The following is a 21662-nucleotide window of genomic DNA, read 5'->3' as shown; positions in this document are numbered from 1 at the left end:
ATTTTTAAGGCAGGACACCAAAACCAGTCAGGAGGCCACTGCTATACCCATGGCAAGCAGTGGCCCTGCAATGGACATGGGCCCTCTTGGGCATTACAGGATGAAAAGGGATGGAGTCAGACTGCAACACTGAAACAGGCTGCCCAGAGAAGCTGTGGATGCCCCATCCCTGGAGGTGTCCAAGGCAAGGCTGGATGGGGCTTTGGGCAGCCTGCTCTGGTGGGAGATGTTCCTGCCTGTGGTAGGGGGATGGACCTGGATGTGCTTTAAGTCCCTTCCAACCCAAACCATCCTGCAGTTAGGAAAACAGATAGACACACACACACCTGAACACCCACAGAAAGGAAAAGAAACAAGAGGATGTGATACCAAGCAATACTGATAAAGAATGGATCTCAACTTATTAATCGTAATTATACATATTTTATATACACACACAGGGAAAATGGAACCCTTCTGGTTTTATATCTCAGTGACAAAATAAATAAAATCCCAAAGCCCTGTTCTGTGCACCCTCCGAGAGGAAAACCTGCTCCCTGTGCATGTGTACACAGCGCAGAGGTGCCCGACAGGGAGAACCTGTGCTGCTGGCTCCGAGGGAACAGCAGGGAGCGGGTGGGCCTGCCAGGAGACACCCCACACCCCACAGGGTGCTGCTGCACCTCTGCTCGGGGCACCAGAGCTCGCCCGAGCCCCTGCCCTGCTGGCACTGACAGACAGAGCCCTGCTGGAAAATGCTGTTCCGCATCAGGGAAGATTTGCGCCCAAATCGAAGTAAATTAAAGCTGGACTCTCATCAGGAGCGAGCCACAGGAATGCTAGGAAGAGCCCTGCGGGCTGAATTCATACAAGCACCCTTGTGGTATCACACTCATTGCGGTGCAAACTACCAGGCCTGTCATGGTGTATGTACGGGTTTTAACTCCTTAAGACTGGAGCCAGCAAAACAAGTATGGGATCGAGTGCAGATGGCACCAAGCTGAGTGGGGCAGCCGATACAGCAGGAAGGGATGGCATCCAGAGGGACCTGGACAAGGTTGAGAAGTGGGCCCACATGAACCTAGAGAGGCTCAACAAAGCACTGCAACAAAAAAAAAGTTGCTGTGATCCTTTGATTTTTGTGCAGGCAGTTTTGCTGTTGAGAAAGCCAGACGGCAACGGGAACAGAATAGGTATACAAAGTGTTTTCATAATATCTATTTGCCTTGTTGCAAAGAAAAAGAATAAAAGTCCTCCATCACCACACATCAGGAACTTGGCTTGAAATGATTTTCAATATTATTTGATGTAATGGAGCCTTCACTGGGAGCAGAGGGATTTTCAAGGCTGGGAAGAGGCATATTGATTTTTCCCAGTTCTGTGGGAAATTGACAGTTCATTCATAAGATCCTCTGTGTGTGCCGAAATGCTTATTCTAAATGCTGTCCAGAGGAAAGCGACTGGGAAGTTGAAACATCAGCTGAAGGTGGAGATGGATGTGTATGAAGATAAATACTGCTACTGCCATTTGCCTCATTTGTTTTACACAGCTAACGGAGTGGGATCGGGATGTTTTTAGCATCTCCACAAGCCGGGCCATCTGGAGGTTATATGAGATCACACTGAGTCAGAGTTTGGTAACAAATCAAGCACCCTCGCCTGCAGACCCCAATGTGTCAGTGACATTTTTAAATGCGAGCGTAAAGGGGAGGGTGGAACTGCTGTACAGCTCTGTGTGCCTTACCCAGGGCACACAGCCCACAGGGACATCCACCCAAACCGACCCTTCTACCTGTACAAAGTCCTGCTGAAATCAGTGGAAATCAACATCCGCAACGAGCCAAGAGAGAGGGTATTTTTTGGCACGAGCAGCAGCAGAATCACAAGAAATGGGATGTTTTCCAAGCTCACACAACAGCACAATGGAAAAGAAATAAATTAGGTTTCAAGCCAGTAAAGAACAATCTATGTTTTCCTGAATTTTGCGCTGTAAAGCTGGACTTGCACACAATTCAGTACATTGGTTAAAAAAAATAAAAATAAAAACACAACCTTTTGAGGTTTAATTCTTTCTTTTTTGCCTTGCAACAATATTTTCTAAGTTTTAATCAGGGAAAAAAGGCTGGAAAATGGTGCAAGACTCCAAAGTCACATGAAAGGCTGGCTAATCAAAAAGCCACGTATTTAGAAGAGTTAAAGCAAATTCCCTTTACTGGCAGGCGCTCCAGTGGTTAACACTGATGGTCACTTCTGGGTGCTCACTAACAGAGCTGTGCAGCTCCTCGCTCCTGCAAACACCAGTGGAAAAATTGCAGCCCTGTTGACAGGCTACTAGCCATGCATTCAAGAAACACGCTGCATATTTTGGGCAATGCAAAGTACGAAAGCTGATTCTGTCCTGTAGCATCGTAGTTCAAGACTGGAAGTCGCCACCTGGCAGAATTAGGTCATGAGATTTCTTTGGGACAAAAATATTTTCTCACCTCCCCTCTTCACTGAAAGCACCACGTAATACTGTAAATGCTCACAGCAAATCTTCACAGGTTCCTGCCCTTGGTTAATGGAGTATGAACTGCTGAGGAACCTGTACCAAGCATGTAACGACACAACAGATTCTCGCTCCAAATTTATAAGCTGCAATGGCCTTAGTGTCAAAAGCATTTTATAATTCTTTATCTGCAAAAAAGTCCATTCGTAGCAAGGGGGCTTGAGAGAAAGTACCCTGAAGTGCTGTTTCACCTCAAGTTTCTAATCCCCCCACTAATCACTATTTCATCTTCCAGAGTTTAACGGATAAATAAAATAAAGTTTGAGAAAAAGTACTTTGGGATTACTGTAATCTATGGAACCAAGTCCGAGAGCGTTTAAGAAAAGATTATGTACTTTGAAACTCCTCTCCACTGGAGAGGACAGGAATAAAATTGTCAGACACTTCTCTTCTGCTTCCTGCATAGGGAAAAGAAAAAATCCATTTGAAAATTACCCCTACGTCTATTGCACTACCTGATGTGTTATTTTATTTATTTATTTCGTCTATTTTTCCAAAAACGCGTTCTCCTTTTTGGGAGGGGGACACAAAACCCATTTTCTTCCACAGCATAGCTGGTACTTGCTTTTCCCTGTGTGCCTTTGCATGATAGGGAGTAGCCGAGCATGTACTTACTTATGATAAATATACTAGTAAGAGTCTACCACAAAAAGGCCATCTTATTGAATTGAGGTAGCATATTTACTTTCCAATTCAGTCTTAATGGAACATGGGTCTACTGCCTTTAGAAGGAAAACACTATCATCATGCAACGCAAAGACCTGACCAGGACCAATGACACCAGATATTTGTATACACCAATATTGATAAGCTCTTTCACTCGCTGCCCATACACAGGATGCTGTTCACACGCATCAGCTTTCCTCTGATTGGGACACTGAAGATTCAAAATGTATTCTTGATACTCCAAGACAGCTGTGCTACCAGGTGAAGCTCATTGGGATGTGCTGATCGAGGTGGGAAATTGGCAAATACATTTACTAAATTCATCTTTTTAGTGCAAGTATGTCAGCTGCACTTGATGGTTCCAATAAGGTAAATTTGAAAGCTCATTGAAATCAAAGACTAGAAGTTGACCACAAGATCAAATGCTGCAGAATGCATTTGAAGATTGCTTGGAACAAGTCTTGCACGGATTTTTTTTTAACCAAGGAGGCAAGGGAAAGTTACAAAACCAAAACTTCCTTAATGGACATCTGAAAACCAGCAAGCATGAGAAAATGATCTTCTGTCCCTTCGAAAATGAACTATGAGCATTGTACAGAATTTAATAAACAGTCTATTTGTTGTCCCTCAAAGGTCAGTGTCCTTCTCCAACACTTCTCACATAACCTTATTCCATTTCCTTTTTGCTGTCTCCTTGTAATTCAGAAGACTATTTAGACTCCCATATGGATACCATCAAAACCAGCAGATGCCAAGCAACTTAAAGCACAAATTATGACTCGTAATATGCTGGCGCATCATAATCACAGCATATCTCATGACTTAGAGTGAATCATCAGATAAAGCATAGGTTGCTGTCTGAGGTGTCAGTGCTTTCTGTACATCCTTCCTATTAGGCTAGGGCCAGCGGACCCCAGTTGACATTGAGATTCCATGTTGAAAACTACATACATTTTTTTTTATTTTTTTTTTAAATCAAGCACAGTAAAACATAGATAGGAATTTAAAATACTTCTCAGAACTAGAAATCAGCTTAGAAGTGCCTTGCAGAAGGGTAAGAAGGGGAAACGGTCGCTGCCTTTCAGGAAGCAAGGTGACCTACTTTCGCTTTTTGCATGATACCTTTGACATCGTTCTACATGGATGCCTAAATAGGGAGCGGGGAGGGGAGCTGGTATTGTTTGCTTGCTTGCTTTAACCACATGAAACTGTTTTCTGTTACCTAGAGATATTCAGAATAGACTACGGTTCACCTAGACAAAGACATAAAGGCTCACAGAAAAGCACTGACTGTTCCACCAGCTTGGAAAGGCAGCGAACGTCATGTGGTGCTTTCATGCAGGCATTATGCTGGTCAAGGTGAGGTGCAGGCACGTGCCCTAATGTACAACCAAAGGAGAATGACATCTGAGCAGCAAGAAGGGAAGCACAACATTGAATTCTGACTTTCCATTTAGATATCTTTGTGTCTATTTGGTCTCAGTTCCTAAATATGACTTTGGTAAGCGCCAAGCGGGCACTTCCACAAGAGCACTGCGATCTCAAAGTTCTCCAAACAAGCACTTTCTGCCTATTTACCAACATCAATGCTGGATATCAAAGAAGGAATTAAGCCTACAAGTATACCTAGAATATTAATTATGCATAAACTCCGAGGATAACGTCCTCTTCTGAAACGCAGAGACAAGAACACGCTGCCTGGGGTGGGGCAAGACTAAGAGCATATCTCCTTACGAGCATAATGTCACCCTCAGTCACAACTAAAGATACGGAGTGTGACTTCCCAAACTCATTAATCTAACAATTCAGTGGTGGTTTTTTAAGCAAAGGAACAACAGACTAGCACAACACCAAAAAAGCTGAGAAAAAGACCCGATAATTTATTTTGCCTATATTTGACAGCATATAAAGCCTCCAACATTTTTTTGTAATATCTCCAGTTTAAGTAGCGCGTACAATCATTCCCCACATAATTTCAGCAGATCTATAAAATTCCTCTATTCAAGGCACTGACAATTTTCTTGTCAAAACCATTAGTCTTCCAACTCGCTTGTCTTTATTTTTAGTCCATTGTTTTATGATGCACAATAGAGGGTATTTTCCATTTGTTTACATTAAAAATTTAAAGGTTGTGTTAAAACCAGCATTTAAGAAAGCTTGAGAAGTTTTAACAAAGGTGTTCTACGTATCTAAATGCCTGAAAGATCTCTGAAGGGTGTCACGGGCATGTCACGACGACCTCTTTATCATTTCAATCTATTTATAATGACTACATTAGCGGCTATTTTTGATTATCGCTGTCTGTGAACAGCTAACCAGGCCTCCAATTTTCATTTACAGATTTTTCTGGCCCAGCTTCGTGGGAGAATATCGAGCACTTTGCTATTAATTCAGTAAAAACTTTAAACCTGCAGGCAAGGGCGACAGGCTGAGGTCTTTGGATTACCGCTCTGGCGGCATGGAGCCACGCAGCCCAGCGAGACCTCCTTTAACCCATTCCCTCACACAAGATGAGGGCTTGCCACCACGCAGAAGCTACATCCACAAAGTGCCACTTCCACCATCCGCACCTTAGCCTTCAGAGAATAAGTGGAACAAAATTAAAGGGTAGGGAGCTTCTTACGGGCTGACAGCGCCTGAAGGAGCAAGATAACAACGCATTTATGTGCATTTTCCCTCCGTTAGTCCAAGGACGTGCCACACCAGCGTTCCTCACACGGCTCTGCTCCCTGCTGTAAAACATCTGTGTTCACAGCAGTGTGCGCCCATGGGAATCAAAACAGAAAGACAGACGAGCAAAAGAGACCCATGACAAACTGAACCGCTAAAACTTGATCAAATAATAAAAGCAGCTACTGTAGGGTCAGGATAGTGCTTTGGAAGGAGTCGTCACCGCAGGCTTGTTTCTTAGGCCAAGTGCACTTTGACATACAGGCACGCAACCCCAGTCAATTTCACTCTACCAATGTACCTTCTTGGTTAAGGAAAGGCATTTCACTGTAAAAGCGTGATTAATATCAAAAGTCCCGTTCTTCCAAAACATCCTCTCCAGGCGCCTTTACTTTCCAGGAACACAGACAAAACGTTAGCTACAAGCACTTCTCCACCAAGCACCTTCCTCTGTTCTCACCACAGCGGCGACCACAAGCTTAGCGTTAGCAAGGAGGCTCCTCTCCTCCATTACTCCTCACCTTCATCTTGAAGAAGGTGGTGGTAGGGGGTGAGCCAAGACACCTTTATGGTCCAAAAAAGACAATGTGTGAAGTATGTGCCCATCTCACTTTCAGAGTTCCTTCGGAACATATTTACCCTACGTGGGTTTGTGCACGTTTGCCATCGCTAAATGGAGCATCTCATGAGAAGCTTTCACCCAACTTTGCTACTCCATGCAGCGCTCCTGTGCAAACACTTCACCCCTCAGCACAAAATTCTGAATAACACACCTCCAAACCCGACTGCTTGCACATCCGGACCCAGCTGCTCCTCTTTCAAGCCCGTCACACCGAGAAGATGCTAGAAATACCACCGTACCCCCGTGACGCTTCACCACACGGCTCGGTGCCCAGCGCCGGCACAGCACCACGAGCCTTGGTGCCAGCAGAGGACCGAGCACCGTGGCCAGGAGCCCCACTGACACCCCAACCGTGGGCACAGAGCGATCGGATCCGTGCACGGCCCCGGCGTTGTGTAACCCTTCCCCTGTTTGTTGGGAGAACTTGAGCCACGATTTATTTTTCCCCACTAACACATCACCATGCAGACACACAGCTCGATCCCCGCTCCAGGCCCATGCGTTTGGCTGAGCCCTCCCCCACCACAAACCGGTCTAAATGGGGAGGAGGGGGAGATGAAAAATCAAATTATTATCGTTTTAAGGATGAAAAGCTCTTGGCACCCACAACAAAAGCAATTAGGAGGGTCGGCGGGGCAGGGGAGCAAGCAGCCCCGGCAGGCGCAGGAATGCAGCGGCCGCACTTGGCAGGGGAAGGGAAGGGAAAAGAGGAGGGAAAAGGGAAAAAAAGGGGAAAAAAGGGGAAAAGGAGGGGGACACCCCATCCCCAGCCCCGTCCTCGAGGCCAAATGTCACGATGTGTCAGGACACGTCCCCCCAGGAGGAGGAGGAGGAGGAGGAGGAGGAGGAGGGAGAGGAGCCCGGCCGCTTACCCAGAAAATGACATTGAAGCCGAAGATGAAATATTTGATGCAACAACTGACTTCAGGCCCCTTGTAGTGCTTCCCGGACATCCTCTGGGCTCATGAAGACACTTTGCTGGCGGCCAGGGAGGGGGAGAGAACCAGAAGAAGGGGAGGGGGCGAAAAAATTAGAATGAAAAAAATTAAAAAAATAATAACAAAAATGAAAAAATAAAAATGAAAAAATAAAAATTAAAATTTTAAAAAAATAAAATTAAAAAAAAAAATAGATAAGGGGAAGGAGAGAGGGCTCAGCGCCGGCTGCGCGCCGCGGGGAGATGCGGCAGGAGCAGCGCGGCGGCTGGGCTCCGACTCGCCGGGCGCCGGGGATGGCCGGCGAGCAGCTCCCTCCTCCTCCCTCTCCTTCTCCTCCTCCTCCTCCTCCTCCTCTCCCGCATGGAGGAGGAGGCCCCGGCGGGGAGCAAAGGGGGGAAGCCGCCGGGAGGCGCCCGGGCAGAGGCGCGGGGGGCTCGGCGCTGCCCTCCCGCAGCCGCCGCCCGCCGCCCTCCCGTTCGCCGCCCCCGCAGCGCTCAACGGCCGCCGCGCGGCCCCGCCCCGCGCCATTTTGAGGGGGCTGGAGAACGGGGCTGGGGGGGGGGGGACCGCGAGGGGGCGGATTCCCGGGCGTGATTGACAGCCCGCTCCGCCAATCAGGCCTCGCGGAGGCCCCGCTGGCTGCCCCGGGGTGCGTGGCCCCGAGGGGGCTGCGAGGGGTGGGGGGGGCGGCTCTGAAATGGCGGCCGGGGGTGGGGGGGGAGCTGAGGGGTTTTGTTAAAAGTGCGGGTTTTTTTCGCTTCGTACAGCCCCGATATGCCTCCCCCGGCAAAATGGGCACTGAATTCATGTTTAACGTATTTATATTTAACACATTCCTACTTAACATACTCAACGTATTTACATTTAACACGTTTACATTTAACACGTTTATATTTAATGTAACCACCGCAGCCTCGTGTCGCTTAGATGCGTTCATGCGCTTCGTGCGATTCAGAGCACACCCAGTCCGGTGTTAGCCACCTAACATGTAACATTAGCCACTGAACAATGCTTTTTTTGGCTGAAGGGTATCGTCGCTTCAGCGCTGCCAGCCTTCAGCTTCCTGGCCCTGCGATAAGTGCGATGCTTTTACTTGAAAAGATGGAAGGCTTCTTTGTAATGACGAATTAGGTCTCCCGCCTCGATGAGGCTGCAAGACAACGTGCTTCAGAAGTAGGATATTGTGAGAAGGGCGGGAGGCAGGCTTCGGTTCAGCATCACCTCGAGCTGGTTTGGGGGCCTTGGGCATGGGTCTTTAAGAGAGAAGGGAGAAGAGAAGAGAAGAGAAGAGAAGAGAAGAGAAGAGAAGAGAAGAGAAGAGAAGAGAAGAGAAGAGAAGAGAAGAGAAGAGAAGAGAAGAGAAGAGAAGAGAAGAGAAGAGAAGAGAAGAGAAGAGAAGAGAAGAGAAGAGAAGAGAAGAGAAGAGAAGAGAAGAGAAGAGAAGAGAAGAGAAGAGAAGAGAAGAGAAGAGAAGAGAAGAGAAGAGAAGAGAAGAAGCATTCACTGAAATAGATCGATGAAATAGATCCATGAAAACAAGCCATGTGTTAAATGGTAAATGAGAAATTAACGCGACACATACCTATACATTTTAACTGTGATGGGATAGGTTACCTTATGATCAATAACCCTGTGTATCTTGTTATTGTTAACTTTGTGTCTTTGCAAGACCACTCCTGGGAAGAGAGCAGGAAAGGATGGATAATCAGTAATACATAGGTTCTGTACCAAGGAATAAAAGCCTATCACCATGTACAGTATGGTAATAGAATATTATATTGAGGTGCTGTTTTTACAAGTGATTTCAAATATTGGTGACAACCTGTACAAACATTGATAATGCTGCTGTCACAACACCCTGCTAACACCACATGTTGGCACCCTTTAGCATTTTAATGCTTCACAGGCAACAGGAAAATATTGCGGAATAATATTTATTACAATAAATTCAATAACAATCTCTGATGGTTTACCTGTCAAACCATTCACTCCTGATCAACAGCTTAAAAAGAAATGCAACCTACGTCAATTATAGCATCGCATTACATGCCTTCATTTGCATTTTCAATCGAGAATAGTATCATCATTGCCAAGTGTCATTTCAAAGTCAAAAGCTTTTCATATTTTCTCACCATCTGATCAGATTAAGAAGAATTTAGGACTTCTAGTGTTAATGGTTAGACTGCACACTTCAAGAGGGTATTGAACACAGAGCCCTGGTCTTTTTAATTCACTTTGTGTGTACGGTTCCTGTGCAGCCTCAGAAATGAGCAACCAGACAGCAAAGGCAGCAGAACAGCTTTGATGTAGGTAATTGATCTTTCAGAGTGCCAGCTGGAACAGAGTCCTCTGCACCTGCAGCAGCCTCTCTGGTTTACAAACACATTTTGTCTCCTGTCCTAAACAAACAGGAATAAAAAATAAATAAATAAATAAAAATCCGTTGGCTTTGTGCCATCACTTGTGGATCACTTCTTACATGCTTTGGCGACCTGCGTCTGGAAACTGAGCAGGACTGGCTGTGACAGCACTTTAAATTCGGTGTTAGTTACTAGACAACACTGAGTTCCAGCGTGATGTCTTGGTGCAAAAGCCGGAGGCAATACTATGCAGGAGTGAGGAGATAATATTACCTTTCCCTGCAGCGGGATGAGACAGTCATTCAAATTCCGTTACTTTATAATCCATCTGCCTAGTCACTGGAGTGCTAAGGGAGAGTGTTTCAGGGACAAAGCCATGCTTCTAGTAGCCCAATGCTTCACAACACTAGGCAACGTTTTGATTCACTGCTTGCTCCGGAAAAAAAGTCCTATCTGAATGATTAAATCTACTTCCAGTCTCTAAGATCTAAGCATCAACAGACTTCTGACCAAAGGCTGACCAAGTCTGATGCTAGCAAGTGCAGGAAGTTTGATATATCCATATCTTAAAAGGGGTGTATTTGCAGACTCCGAAATTCTTGCTTCACACCGAGTAAAGAGCTCTCATCCCAATCCCTCAATTCAGTCATTTCTTAGATCCAGCACCTCTGTCTTTGTGTCAGCCCCTGGGTTTTGATCTATGAGTTCTTATACGTTTTCCAGGGAAAAAGAAATGCAAGTCAGAGTGACTTGAGATGAAAAATGGCTAAGCAGTGTATTGAAGATGGTGGTTCTGTGAGTTATCACATTACTAATCTCACCACGTGCCACATTTAGTGAGATAAAGAGTTGTGGTCTAAGAAAAGCTCAATGTCTGTGTCTCTAAGTCTAGTTATTTCCCGGACACTTCATTTTGGTTAAAATTCGTACAATAGCAATATTTTTCCATTGGGAAGCCATAGAGCTTTCTGACATACAAGATTTATGGAGTCAGAGGTATTACCTACCACAGGATACTTTTCCATCTAGTTACCCTACTAGCTTGCAATGCCTTTTGTGTTCATTTGGTACTCTTGCAAGCATGAAACCCCCTTGTTTTCTGCTTAGGAAATGAGTGTCCTCTAACAAGTGAGTGTTTTTTAGGAATAAACGTAGTTTTGAGATAAGCATTTCATAGGACTGTACTCAGGTGTTGACACAAGTTGTGTTGGCTTCAGTGGATTTACATGCCCAGTCCCAGCTGTGAACCTGACTTCAGCTTCCCACAAGAATAACACAGATCTGTTTCAACTCATTCACAAGTGCAAGTACAAACTAATTAGCATTCTGGATAACACTGTTTAGTGGCTTTCTGGTGAGCACTGAGTTGCTTTTTCTGCCCGAAACTTAGCCTGTGAGTACTGAATAATATCCTCTCGCACCACCAACCCAGTGCCATTAGAATTTGATAACACCAGCATTGTTGGTAGGATGAGTCACAAAGCATTAAGCATGCCTATACATCTACAAAGAGAGAGGCCAGAATCTGGGTGCACCGAGTAGTAAACAATAACCACTTGCATTACGTCTCATTTTACTTCCTCAAGACTACGTGTAGCTGAGCCTTAATTGTCTTTGTTCAAATGCTGTACTTTTGGTGTAAGGATCTATTACCTCTTTTGTTCTTACAGTAAAAGTGCCTGGATAAAGAAACCACAACTTCTATTCACTGCAGTTCCCACCAGGATTTGGCAGGTTTTCGAAGAAAGATGATCGGAGCCACTAACTAGGATGCAAATTACTTAAAGAGAACCACCAAGGATCAGCAATAACAGTCACAAGAGCTACTCAGCCAAGCCCTACTGCTTGCCTCCTGCAAGTTGGTTTGCTCAAGATGAGCCCAGACAAGTCTGGCAGCACTCTGAGCAGGTAGACACGAAGACACAGCCTCAGAAGTTCCTTTGGATGTGCAAAATGAGATACGCAGACCATTAGTGCCAGAAATACCACTTTCAAACACTAAGGAATAAGGCACCCTGCTATCGCTTTCTCGCAAGAAAAAGCAATGGGTGGGGGGAGGTTCTATTTTTTGCTTTGGTTTGTTGCTTTTTTTTTTTTTTTTTTGTGCCAGGCACCTCGAGGCAGGAGCTGCTACCTCTGCTGCTTGCGAGAGGAAGAGGTGTGAGCGGTGGCAGGCTTCCGCCCTCACGCTTTGTGGTCGAAGGCAGCACCATTGTGCTGCTCGGGGCAAGCACCCTGAAGCGCTGATCTGATCCTGTCATGCAGCACCTCAGCAAGCCCCTGTTCTGGAGGTTTTCACAGAGAGCTTTCTCAGTAATTCCCCTGACTTGTCTGTACACCGTTGAGGCAGGAACAGTCTGATGTACCTGGTCCACAGCTCGCTAACACGCGGTGACTGCAGATGTGGTTGCAAGCACCAGCCTTTTATATCCAAACAGGCTCCAAAGAGCATTAACTATCACATACTTCTTACCATTTTGTACACAGGATGGTGACAGGACTTAATGAGGTAAAAACATATACTCCATTCTACAAAAGAGACTCACGTTTGCAGTCCCAAATTAGTGGCGACTACAATTCACATGTGGGCAGTCCCCTCCCCTTTCACTCCTGGTGCCACGGGGCCACTGTAGCTAATAGGGATGTAAATTTAGACTCCAGTAACATATCCTTTCAACTTTGTATTGCTAAAAGCACTGGACAAACTCTGCAGATCTGGAAGCGGTTCAGTTCCCAAACAGAGACATTTGTGTGTGTGTATCTGAAGGTGCTAGTGCCATTCTTTTGGATATTCTGATCCCACAAGAAACTGGTGTTTATCCCATGGTGGAGTACTGTACCATTTCCTTAGGTTAAGGTCCATTAGGTTTTCCAAGGCCCTCTGAATTGCTCCCAGCCATTCTTCATCAAATAGCAGAGGACACCCTCGCTTCACAGCTCAGAGGTTTAACATATGGTGTTTACTCCGTAACAGCACTCAGGAGAGTGAGGATTTCCTCTGAGTGTGTTTTTAATGGTGATAACATTTTCTGTAAATCCACCATTTCAAGTAATCTTTGTGTGTATTTCTCTTCAAGGGTTCCCTTTACTCCGCCGTAAGCCAGCTGAGCTTCCCCATCCCTCTTCCCGTGTGGATCTTTTTCTTACCTGGGAGCCTGGGATCAGAGCTGTCCAGACGAGCAATCCCTCAGGACCCAGCCCAGCATCCCCTTGCAGGCAGATCTGTGAACCCATCAGAAGGTGAGGGAGGGGGAGCAGGAGGTAGGATGAGGGACCACAAATCTGGTTGTCGAAGGCTTTAAATGCAAGTTGCACTCAGAGAGGTGGGAGGGGAGGATAGCAGAGCAGTTCACCCCAGAGCCCAGCTTTTAGAAAAGATTTCAGCTTTGGGCTGGCCTGTACTTGAGCTAAAACTTGTTGAAGTAGATGCTTTGTTGCCTCGGTCAGGAATTCAGCCCTCAGTGCAGGCAGAGCCTTAAATCATCTCACTGAGAAAGGAGTGGGAAAAGCCGACTACAGAACAAGCTCTTATTTTGAATTCAAGCAATGCTTTTCCCATTGTTTCCTGATTCAAATGGCTGTAGAGATGCTGTATTATGAAAGGCCTCTGTGTCACTGCGGAGCCAGAGCCTTCACGGCAGAGAACAGACCCAAAACCCCCAGGAAATAAGGTGCCGGAGTGAGTCAGCCTCTGGCAGGGACACGTTTCTTCATCCCAGCTATGGCAGTAGCAGTGGCAAAAGAGCTGCCACCCTTGCTGCAGTCCCTGCCTGTCAGAAAACACGACAGAGCATATCCATGGCCTCTAAATGTTTGCTGGGAAGGTACAGGAGTACTGCAAGTGATCTGATAATCCCAAAGGAAGGTGGCTGGTATGTTTAACGTGATTTCTTCACGATTTTGTGTCCAGTTTTTCTTCCACAGCTTCTCTGTTCACATCTGACAACAGTTACCACATAGCAGGTTCAAAGACACCGCAGTTTCCTGTACCTTTAGCATGAGCACTTCTGAGTTCTCAGACATAACACGAAGACACCTGCCACCGCAAATGTCACACTTTTCATAGCACCAGCTGGGCAAGGTGGGTCCAGACTTGGTTTGTGGGCTATTCTCAATTGCAAAGTTACAATTCATAAATAACCTGCACACATGACTCCTCAGACACCTTTAAAATGAAGATGCTTCAGGAACATACAGAATTCACTCATTTACAAGTCCAGTAAGTGGAAATGTCCATGCCTGTTTTTTTAACTCCCTCCTGTTACATTGACAAAGCCAGAAACCATCCTGTGGAGGAGAACAGAGGCGCCACCAATACTCTTGTCAGGTTGTACAATTGCTTTTGAAGTCTTATTTTTCAGAGGCTTGTAGTTTTCTGCATGCTTCAGTGCCTGTGTTACACTGAGAGTTGGGATGGGTGGAGTTCATTTTAATTTCCTGCTTCTCTCTACTGCACTAATTATACCATCAGCTTTTTTTTTTTTTTTTTTTTTTTTTTTTGCTGTCATAGTCCTTTAAGAAAATTACACTGCGAGCGACTGACACCTGAGCCAATATTTGGAGAAAGAGAAGAAATCCTACCCCAGGCGTACTTCTGTTTCCATTGCTACCTTACTATTTCATGTGCCACTCACCTTTCAGCTCATCTTCGGCATATCCTCAGCCTCTCACGTAACTGCTAGAGTGCCCTGCGATTTCCAGGCTTGCTGTGTTAGATTATACTGCCTTAGAGGCAGGGACTGCGTGGCTCCTTGCTCCAGCAAATGGTCAGCAAAAAATGCTAGTGTTGTGACAGCAAAACAACCGAAGTAATCTTAGTTTTAAAACGTGCTTCTCCATTGTTTTGACCTCAAGGATACAGATATATCTACAAACACAGAATGTGGACCCAGTAAATACAAAGAATGGATCTGAAAATGAAAAAAAAAAAAGAGACTAAGGGGAAAAAAAAAAAAAAAAAAAAAAAGAAGTAACATCTTCAAGAAACAGATGCATAATTTATCTTTCTTTCTTTATCTGCCTTTCCGGCAGAGAACATCTGCCTGTTGAGGTAGGCCTGCTCATCAGTGCAGTGTGTCAGTCTGCTGTCACCAGGGAAGCTGATTTTTTTTTTTCTGTTACCCAGAAGTATAACTTTTTGGAAGAGACTGTCTGTGAGCAAAATAATTTTTATTTGGACAAGGAAAGCTAATTTGGGATAGAAATGGCCCTCCTGAGCAAAATCAGAGTGACCATAAATGCCAAATTTCTAAAAGTTTTGCAATTTGTACCTTATCAGATTCACCAGAGCAAGCTATGTGGCTGCTATGCCATGGCTTTTCGGGACTTTATTGTGCTCTATCCCAGTCTGAGGGATGAACCAACGAATGTGTGAAACTCCCGCATGCACCTCTGAAATAAAGAGACTCAATTAAAGTTGTTTTACATCTGCAATGGAAGGCAGAAAGAACTGCAAAAGGGAGCTTTTTCTTTTTACTTTCCGTCTTGTGAAACATTCATCGCTTTCTCAGAAATTAGCACAGCTCTTTCGGTATGTTTGAAAAAAAAAATAAAAATGAACTATTCATCATAAAATTAAATTTGCTAAAAGCATAAGCTGTTTAAACATGTTGAGTTATAAAGGGGGTGGGCAGAGAGTTTACAAGAAGTCCATTGTTCTGCCCTAAGCATTGTCAGTCTGAGAAAACAGAGCTGGACAAAGAGGAGGTCCAGCCATCTAGTGGTAAATTGCATTGATGTGCAGCATGCTGAAGTCTGCCTGCCATGGGGAAGCTCACAGATGTGTTCTGTAGGGGAAGAAAGAGACATTTTACCTAACTCTTCCCAAATTTTAATGCTGCAGGACTCTGCTGGAGTAGGATGTCTTGGTAACAAGCTCAAGTGCATAGGAGCCAGCAGCTAAGTTAGGAGAAATGCTGGTAGAAGTAACCGGGTGTATTGGGTTTATGTGGCAAACACAAGGCCAGGTTTTGCTCGACTGAGACAAGCAAAACCCCAAAAGTCTGCAGCCAATGTTATCTTTTTCACCCCTAGGGTGACAGACACCAGAAATAGCTTACAGTGATTATTCAGATGGGTAGTTTTTGTTTTGTTTGTGGTTTTTGTGTGTGTATGTGTGTGTTTTTGTGTGTTTGTTTGTTTTGTTTTGTTTTTAGAATATATCTGTGTCCTTGGGAGCTTGGACTTGTTGCCCGTGCAGCCGTACCAGAAAACGGGGGCAGTTTGCTGTAGACCCTTAGCAGAGAACAACATTTCTAGAGGATGTGCCCAACAGAATGGTGCAATGCTCGCGGGTCCCACTTCACCCAGGGGAAAGAGTTGTAAGCCAAATTGGTTGTCATGACTGAAACAAGGAGGATGCAACCAAACAGCTACACAGAGGAAGCCGTATGCTTAGTTCAAGTTAGGATAAAACAGTTACCTACCAAATGCATCGAGCGTGAACGGTTTCATATTTTCAATATGGTTACAAACTTGTAGAAGCAGCTTAGTCTTGGCAAGGCCTGAAGAAACATCAGAGCAGTTAAACATAAAGGGAAGTAAAACATCCAAGGGAAGAGTTGCCAGAGTTCCCATTTCAAAAATCTCCGTGCTTAGAAGCCCACGTCCACTTGAAAGCAGTGGGATGCAAGTTCTGGGGGGCCTCATATGAAATTTGCTTGGCATCTGGTGGGACAACCTGAGCATCCTGACCATGAAATGGCCATCACTTTTGATGTCAACTGAACTTCAGCAAAAGCATAAAGCCGGGTATCTGTTTACCCAGCTCCAGATGCAAGCGCTTTACTTACCACAGCCGAGATTAAAGATACTGCCTCCCTACGTAGTAACAAGCAATTGATTTCCATCTATATTTGTCAACCCATGGAGTAACAGAGCATGGCATTACATTCCCTGTTGCTACATCTTCCCCCGAGCTATTCTGACTGCTGCTGAATTCTTTTGAAATATCAAGTTTTGTCCAAAGCACATCCCGTTCCTGGCTTTCATACCCTTGAAGCTGCAGTGCAATTTGTACTCGGCCGCAAAACACGGCCGAAGTCCAGTCATGGCTATGCCCAGCAGAGCCAGGTAAACACGCAATAATTCTGTGCAACTGGCTACTTTCTGCCATGATTGAGAACTTTTGTAACTGAAAGCGAGGTTTCATTGCGAGCAGTTGCTGCAGCGTTAACTAATTTCAGGGTACACGGTTGTTCTTTATCAGAAAACACAGCACTGGAGAGAGCGTGGAGGACAATGCTTCCCTTGAGGCAGAGGATATCCGAAGTCAGCTCAGGCAGTGCAACTTGCTGACAGCCACTCGCATGGAAAAAGAAATACAGCTGTTTCCTACCAGGGTGGTATCAGCTACTACATCTCAGACTCTCACTTCTCTTTGCGTCATGTTTCTATTACCTGCAGCGGACAGCTGAAAAAGCAAGGGAGAACAACACATCTGGCCGCTACTTCGGAGTGCTATTTGCCATTGATTCTCCCACCAGAAACTGGCAAGTCGATAGGGATGCAGATTCATCATGAAGATTTTGCCGGTTCTGTCCTAGGAGCGTTTGGCCACAGAGAGGCTGAATCTTCCAATAGGCAAATTATGCTCATCTTGCATGCAGTCTTAACCAAACGTGATCCTTCCCCTGACTAACAGCAGAAATAAACCGTGCCCCTTGGTGGGACAGCTGCTTCGTGCCATCAGGCTTTGCCCCTTTCTTTCCACCGATGGATCTCACCTGATATTTGCCTTGAATCCTACTCCACAGCCCTTTCAGAGCTGTCCAAAGCTGTGGATGTTACAAGGAAGAGAAGGAGCAGAAAAGCTGTGCTTTGTACCTCTGTTTTACCCTCTGGGAGGCTGAGACAACAAGCAGGCTTTAGTGGACTTTCTTACAGCACCCCAGTAAATCAGAGGCCAGGTTTGAAGAGCCCAGAGGCCTGAAGGTGCTGCCTGTTCCTGGCCGCAGCACTCAGTACGAGAACAGGATGCTAGATTTGAGCGTCCTGCTTCAAAACCTCTGCTATTTCATTTTTCCAAGTGAGAAGGGGCTTGTTTTGAGGAATAGTACCCAAATCTGCATCCCTTTGTCTTATATTTAGGATATTCACTGGATATGGGGCTGTCTGCACTCGGGGCACCACTGTCGTGCTTCCTCTGTAGGTTGCTAGCTGCGCTCTCCAAACACTGTGGTTATTTTTGAAGCAGCTCCTTCAAGCAGATGTCCTCATATGTATCTCTTCCCCTCTACGTAAATAACAGTTTGCCTCATGCTCCTGCCATCCTTCTGATCTAAAAAAAAGGAGGGGGGAAGAAGAGTATCCCTTCCCACTGGTGATTTCTCTTGCAGATTTGGTGGCACTCCCCTGTTGCCTTCACGTCCTTCTGTAGCTAGCTACAAAGGCTTTTTCTTACCATCCTTCTTTCCCTTCCCAGGTTCTTCCCTCTTTAGCCCCTTTCCAGCTCTCTTCCCTTCTCCTTCTGTTGACTTTTGGAAGCAGTGCTAACACCAGGAGTCTCGCAGAAACTTCCTCTCAACTAATATTACCAAGGACAGATCCACAAACAACAGAGTTTGTCCTCCTCACATCATAGTGAGCAGTACCACTGCTTGCCAGCTGCGAGTGTCTGTTTTGGGCATTACTTACCCTTCCCTGGGAAGGAATCCTTCTTCTTACTCACTTTCTCCTTCATTTTTTTAGTCCTTCATTTTTTTTTGTTCCCAAATAAGTCGATTCAGTGTCTGCAAAATGGATGAGAAGCACGGATGCTGCCACATTCCTGCAAACCTGATAGAACCGAGCCGGTAACACCAGCAAGAGCCATCCAATCACATCGCTGGAAAGAGCTGAACCAAACCTCTCTCATTAAAAAAGTCTGGGACACCACTGCCAGCTCTCAGAGGATGGGCTCTGCTCTTCCACAGAGCAGCAAGCCCCGACTTGGGCTTGTGGTTTCCAAAGAAAACTCAGAGAGCTGCCTCAGCCCCAGGATTATGTAACTTCTGAACGTCTATTTTTAGGTGTTGAAGCCAGGGGAATCAGCCAAACAATCAATCAGCGCAGCCATCCCGATGATTAAAATATGTGCTGACTCAAAGGAGAACACATGAAATCAAATATCCTTGAGGACATTTAGCCTAAATGTTGTTCTGTGGCGTCTTTTACGCGCTCAGGGACTGGTTCTGCTAGCCTGGCCCACAGAGTATCCTCGTGGGTTTGAAGAGGACAGGTCAATAAGGCACTTTTTGTGAGCAGAGGAAACACGCACAAGGCAGCAGAGGTGGTGGCAGAGTAATTGCACAGGCCTCAGGACTTTGATTCCCTATACGAAATCCCAGCCCTGAGCAGATCAATAGGGGTTGGTGATTTTGGCTGGGGGTGGAGAGATTTTACCACACGGCTCAATGGGCAACACTCCCACCAAAACACAAACCAAAACCCATCCGCTGGAACAAGAGAAGAATATTTTCCTCTGTAGCCAAGGCCCTACACACAGACACCCATGACACCGCTGGAAGCTCAAACAAGAGAGTGTAATCTGTAAAATGAGACATCTCAGAGACAGCCCTGCTGGTTGTAATAGCATTCCTGAACGGTTAGCACGGTCACAGACAAGGAAAGCGGGATGCCAAGCAAGGTTTCAACAATTGCTAAAGCAGCTCAGTCATCTTTGCTTCTGAACAAATATAGCCTAAGTGGCAGAAGCACGATCAGACTGTCCATTTCCATTCCTCGTCTTGCCGGATGTCTCTGGAAGCAATGTCCTGCGGTCTCGGATAGCAGCAGGAGATCAGCTGCTGGTGGCACCGGGAATATAAACAGACTGTAATACAGGGAGAGGGTTTAAATCAGACTAGCGAGGCTTGGACTGTTTCTTTTTTCTTTTTGCTTTTATCTTCTGTTTTTGTTTTGTTTTTAACCCACGTACTCTCTCTTAGCAGCTGTGCTCCCCCTAATGCTAGAAGAGGAAAACAGCCTTCTTTTATTCAAGGCTGTCTAAGAGGAGATTCAAAGATGCTTCCCACACAGACAGCCTTTCCACACCCTGTGGAGGGTTTCAGCCTCACGTTACAGCTCCCAGCATGGCTCGGCCAACAGCAGAAGCTGGGAACGCAAGCCTTGCCTGCTGGGCACAGCTCTGTGCTCCCCCGTGAACTATTACACAGCTGCTGTCTTAGCACGGAAAACATGTCTCTGTTGTGATTTCAGGAGGTCGTTGGCCCAGCCACTCAACAACGGAAAAGGGAAAATTTTAACTGCTGCCCTGCCAAAAACAAAAACTAAAAAAAAAAAAAAAAAAGAAAAAGAAAGAAAAAAAAGGAAAGCAAACCACAAAACAACCTAACACAAACCTGGAGACATTACACTATAGGGTTCCAGCTACTGGGCCTGTTAGAAAACAAACAGCCCCCTGGATGAACAGGCTCCAGTGAGAGGCAGGGGATCAGGTCACGTAAAACAAGCAAGTTTCTTCTCCATCACCCTGTAAGATAAGGGTGGGAGCAGGTTGAGGGTGGCAGGTGGTGGCGCAGGACTCCTGCTGCTGCTGGCCCTCTCCCCATCCCCACCAGGAGGACACCTCTCACCTTCCTCCATCCCACAGCAGCCCAGCTTTCTCCTCTCACCATCCTGGCAGCCAGAAAAAATCATGGGCAGACAAGACACCATGCCCCCGGCAATGGAAAGAGCTTGCTGCAGGTCACCTCTCTCCTCACCCTGGCGCACAAGTCACGCTACCTCCTCCAGGCACCTTCTGAGCTCTGCTGCACCAGCTGAGGGAAGAAAAAAATAGGGTCATTTTAGTTAATTTTAAGCCAGTGAAAGCTGATTATTGGTTAGCAAGCCTAATCCACGCCCGCTGTCTAAATACAAAAGGAAAAGTGCATGTTTTCCTTTATATAACAGAGAAAAACAGAATAGGAGGAAAATCTCTTTGGGAATCATGAATCAGAGGAGTTGATGAGAGCTGTTCAGTTTGATCCTTTTTCTTCCAAACTATCATTGCAGCCAGGAGCTGAAAATGCAGCTGCGCTAAAGCTCTCAGCAAAGTGTGGTCAGCTGTGTGCTATCAACAATCTCGCCCCACAGGCTAGCCCACTTGCACATTGGGAAAAATAAATAAATAAATAAATAAAGATATCCCTGCACGTCAGAAGCAGTAAATTTCAAAACCAGCAGAAATTTAGATGCTCACAACATCAGGGAACAAAGGTGCAGCGATACATGTCATGCTGACTGGATCAAGCCATTGGCAACAGGCGTACTTTGACACCAAATCCTCTTTCTTCACGTTTAGGTGTATTAACTGTTTGAGTGAGGGCTTCCTCCCACATATCTATTTTCTCTCTCCATTAAGGCATGGCTTTCTGCCACACAGGGAGCAAAATATGCTCACCTTCTTTGTCAGGTCACAGAACAGCTCCAGCCGCTCTTGAAGCCGAGCAGTCTCCCTGCTGCTGCTGCCACTTGAGTCTCACATGGGCTGATTCAAAGGCAGCAGACTTCAAAGCCATGTCAAGCAAAACTGATCCATCCCTCCTGTGAAAAGCACATAGGAAAAGGCAAAGGCGGGCAAGGACAGTCTGCAGATCTTCTAAAATCATTTGGCATGAGAGTGGAGCTGGACTGAAATGAAAGCAGTGCAAGGAGGCTGGCCAGGCTGCCTGCATCCCCTGCAGACAGGGGACCGAGGAAGGTTGCAGCCTCATCTGTGACTGTAACCTGTCTTGGCACTCTGACAACAAAGCCAAAGAAAAAAGAGTAACACTTGCACTCCAATTCCCTTTCTTTTTCTGCAGATGGCAAACCCTCAAATTTTCACACTGCTTTTATGCCCCCCCATGTGTCATCATAGCAAATATTTGCAGGACATGCAGTGATTCTGTTTGACC

General features: G+C 45.8%; 1 protein-coding gene and 1 long non-coding RNA gene across 3 annotated transcripts in view; both read right to left on the bottom strand.

Annotated features, from left to right (window-relative positions):
- Positions 1-7938, bottom strand: part of TSPAN5 (tetraspanin 5) — a 74861-nt gene extending 66923 nt beyond the window's left edge. Inside the window, exon 1 of the mRNA XM_027457262.3 lies at positions 7358-7938. Within this exon, the coding sequence (XP_027313063.2) occupies positions 7358-7438 (81 nt within the window). The 5' untranslated portion in view covers positions 7439-7938. The remainder of the gene's footprint in view (positions 1-7357) is intronic.
- A 7924-nt stretch (positions 7939-15862) lies between these two features.
- Positions 15863-21248, bottom strand: LOC106018581 (uncharacterized). 2 transcript variants are annotated; one of them, XR_005265680.2, is made up of 4 exons: positions 21167-21248; positions 20358-20543; positions 20124-20254; positions 15863-19594 (listed from the first exon to the last, which is right to left on the bottom strand). It is a non-coding gene; the product is annotated as an uncharacterized lncRNA (long non-coding RNA). The 2 variants fall into 2 exon arrangements; XR_002404244.4 differs by lacking the exon at positions 21167-21248 and having other exon boundaries at positions 20358-20728.
- Positions 21249-21662: the final 414 nt, after the last annotated feature.

Source organism: Anas platyrhynchos, chromosome 4, assembly GCF_047663525.1.
Source record: "Anas platyrhynchos isolate ZD024472 breed Pekin duck chromosome 4, IASCAAS_PekinDuck_T2T, whole genome shotgun sequence".
NCBI classification, from domain to species: domain Eukaryota; kingdom Metazoa; phylum Chordata; class Aves; order Anseriformes; family Anatidae; genus Anas; species Anas platyrhynchos.
The sequence above is the reverse complement of the archived record's forward strand: the minus strand, read 5'-3'. Positions and strand labels throughout refer to the sequence as shown.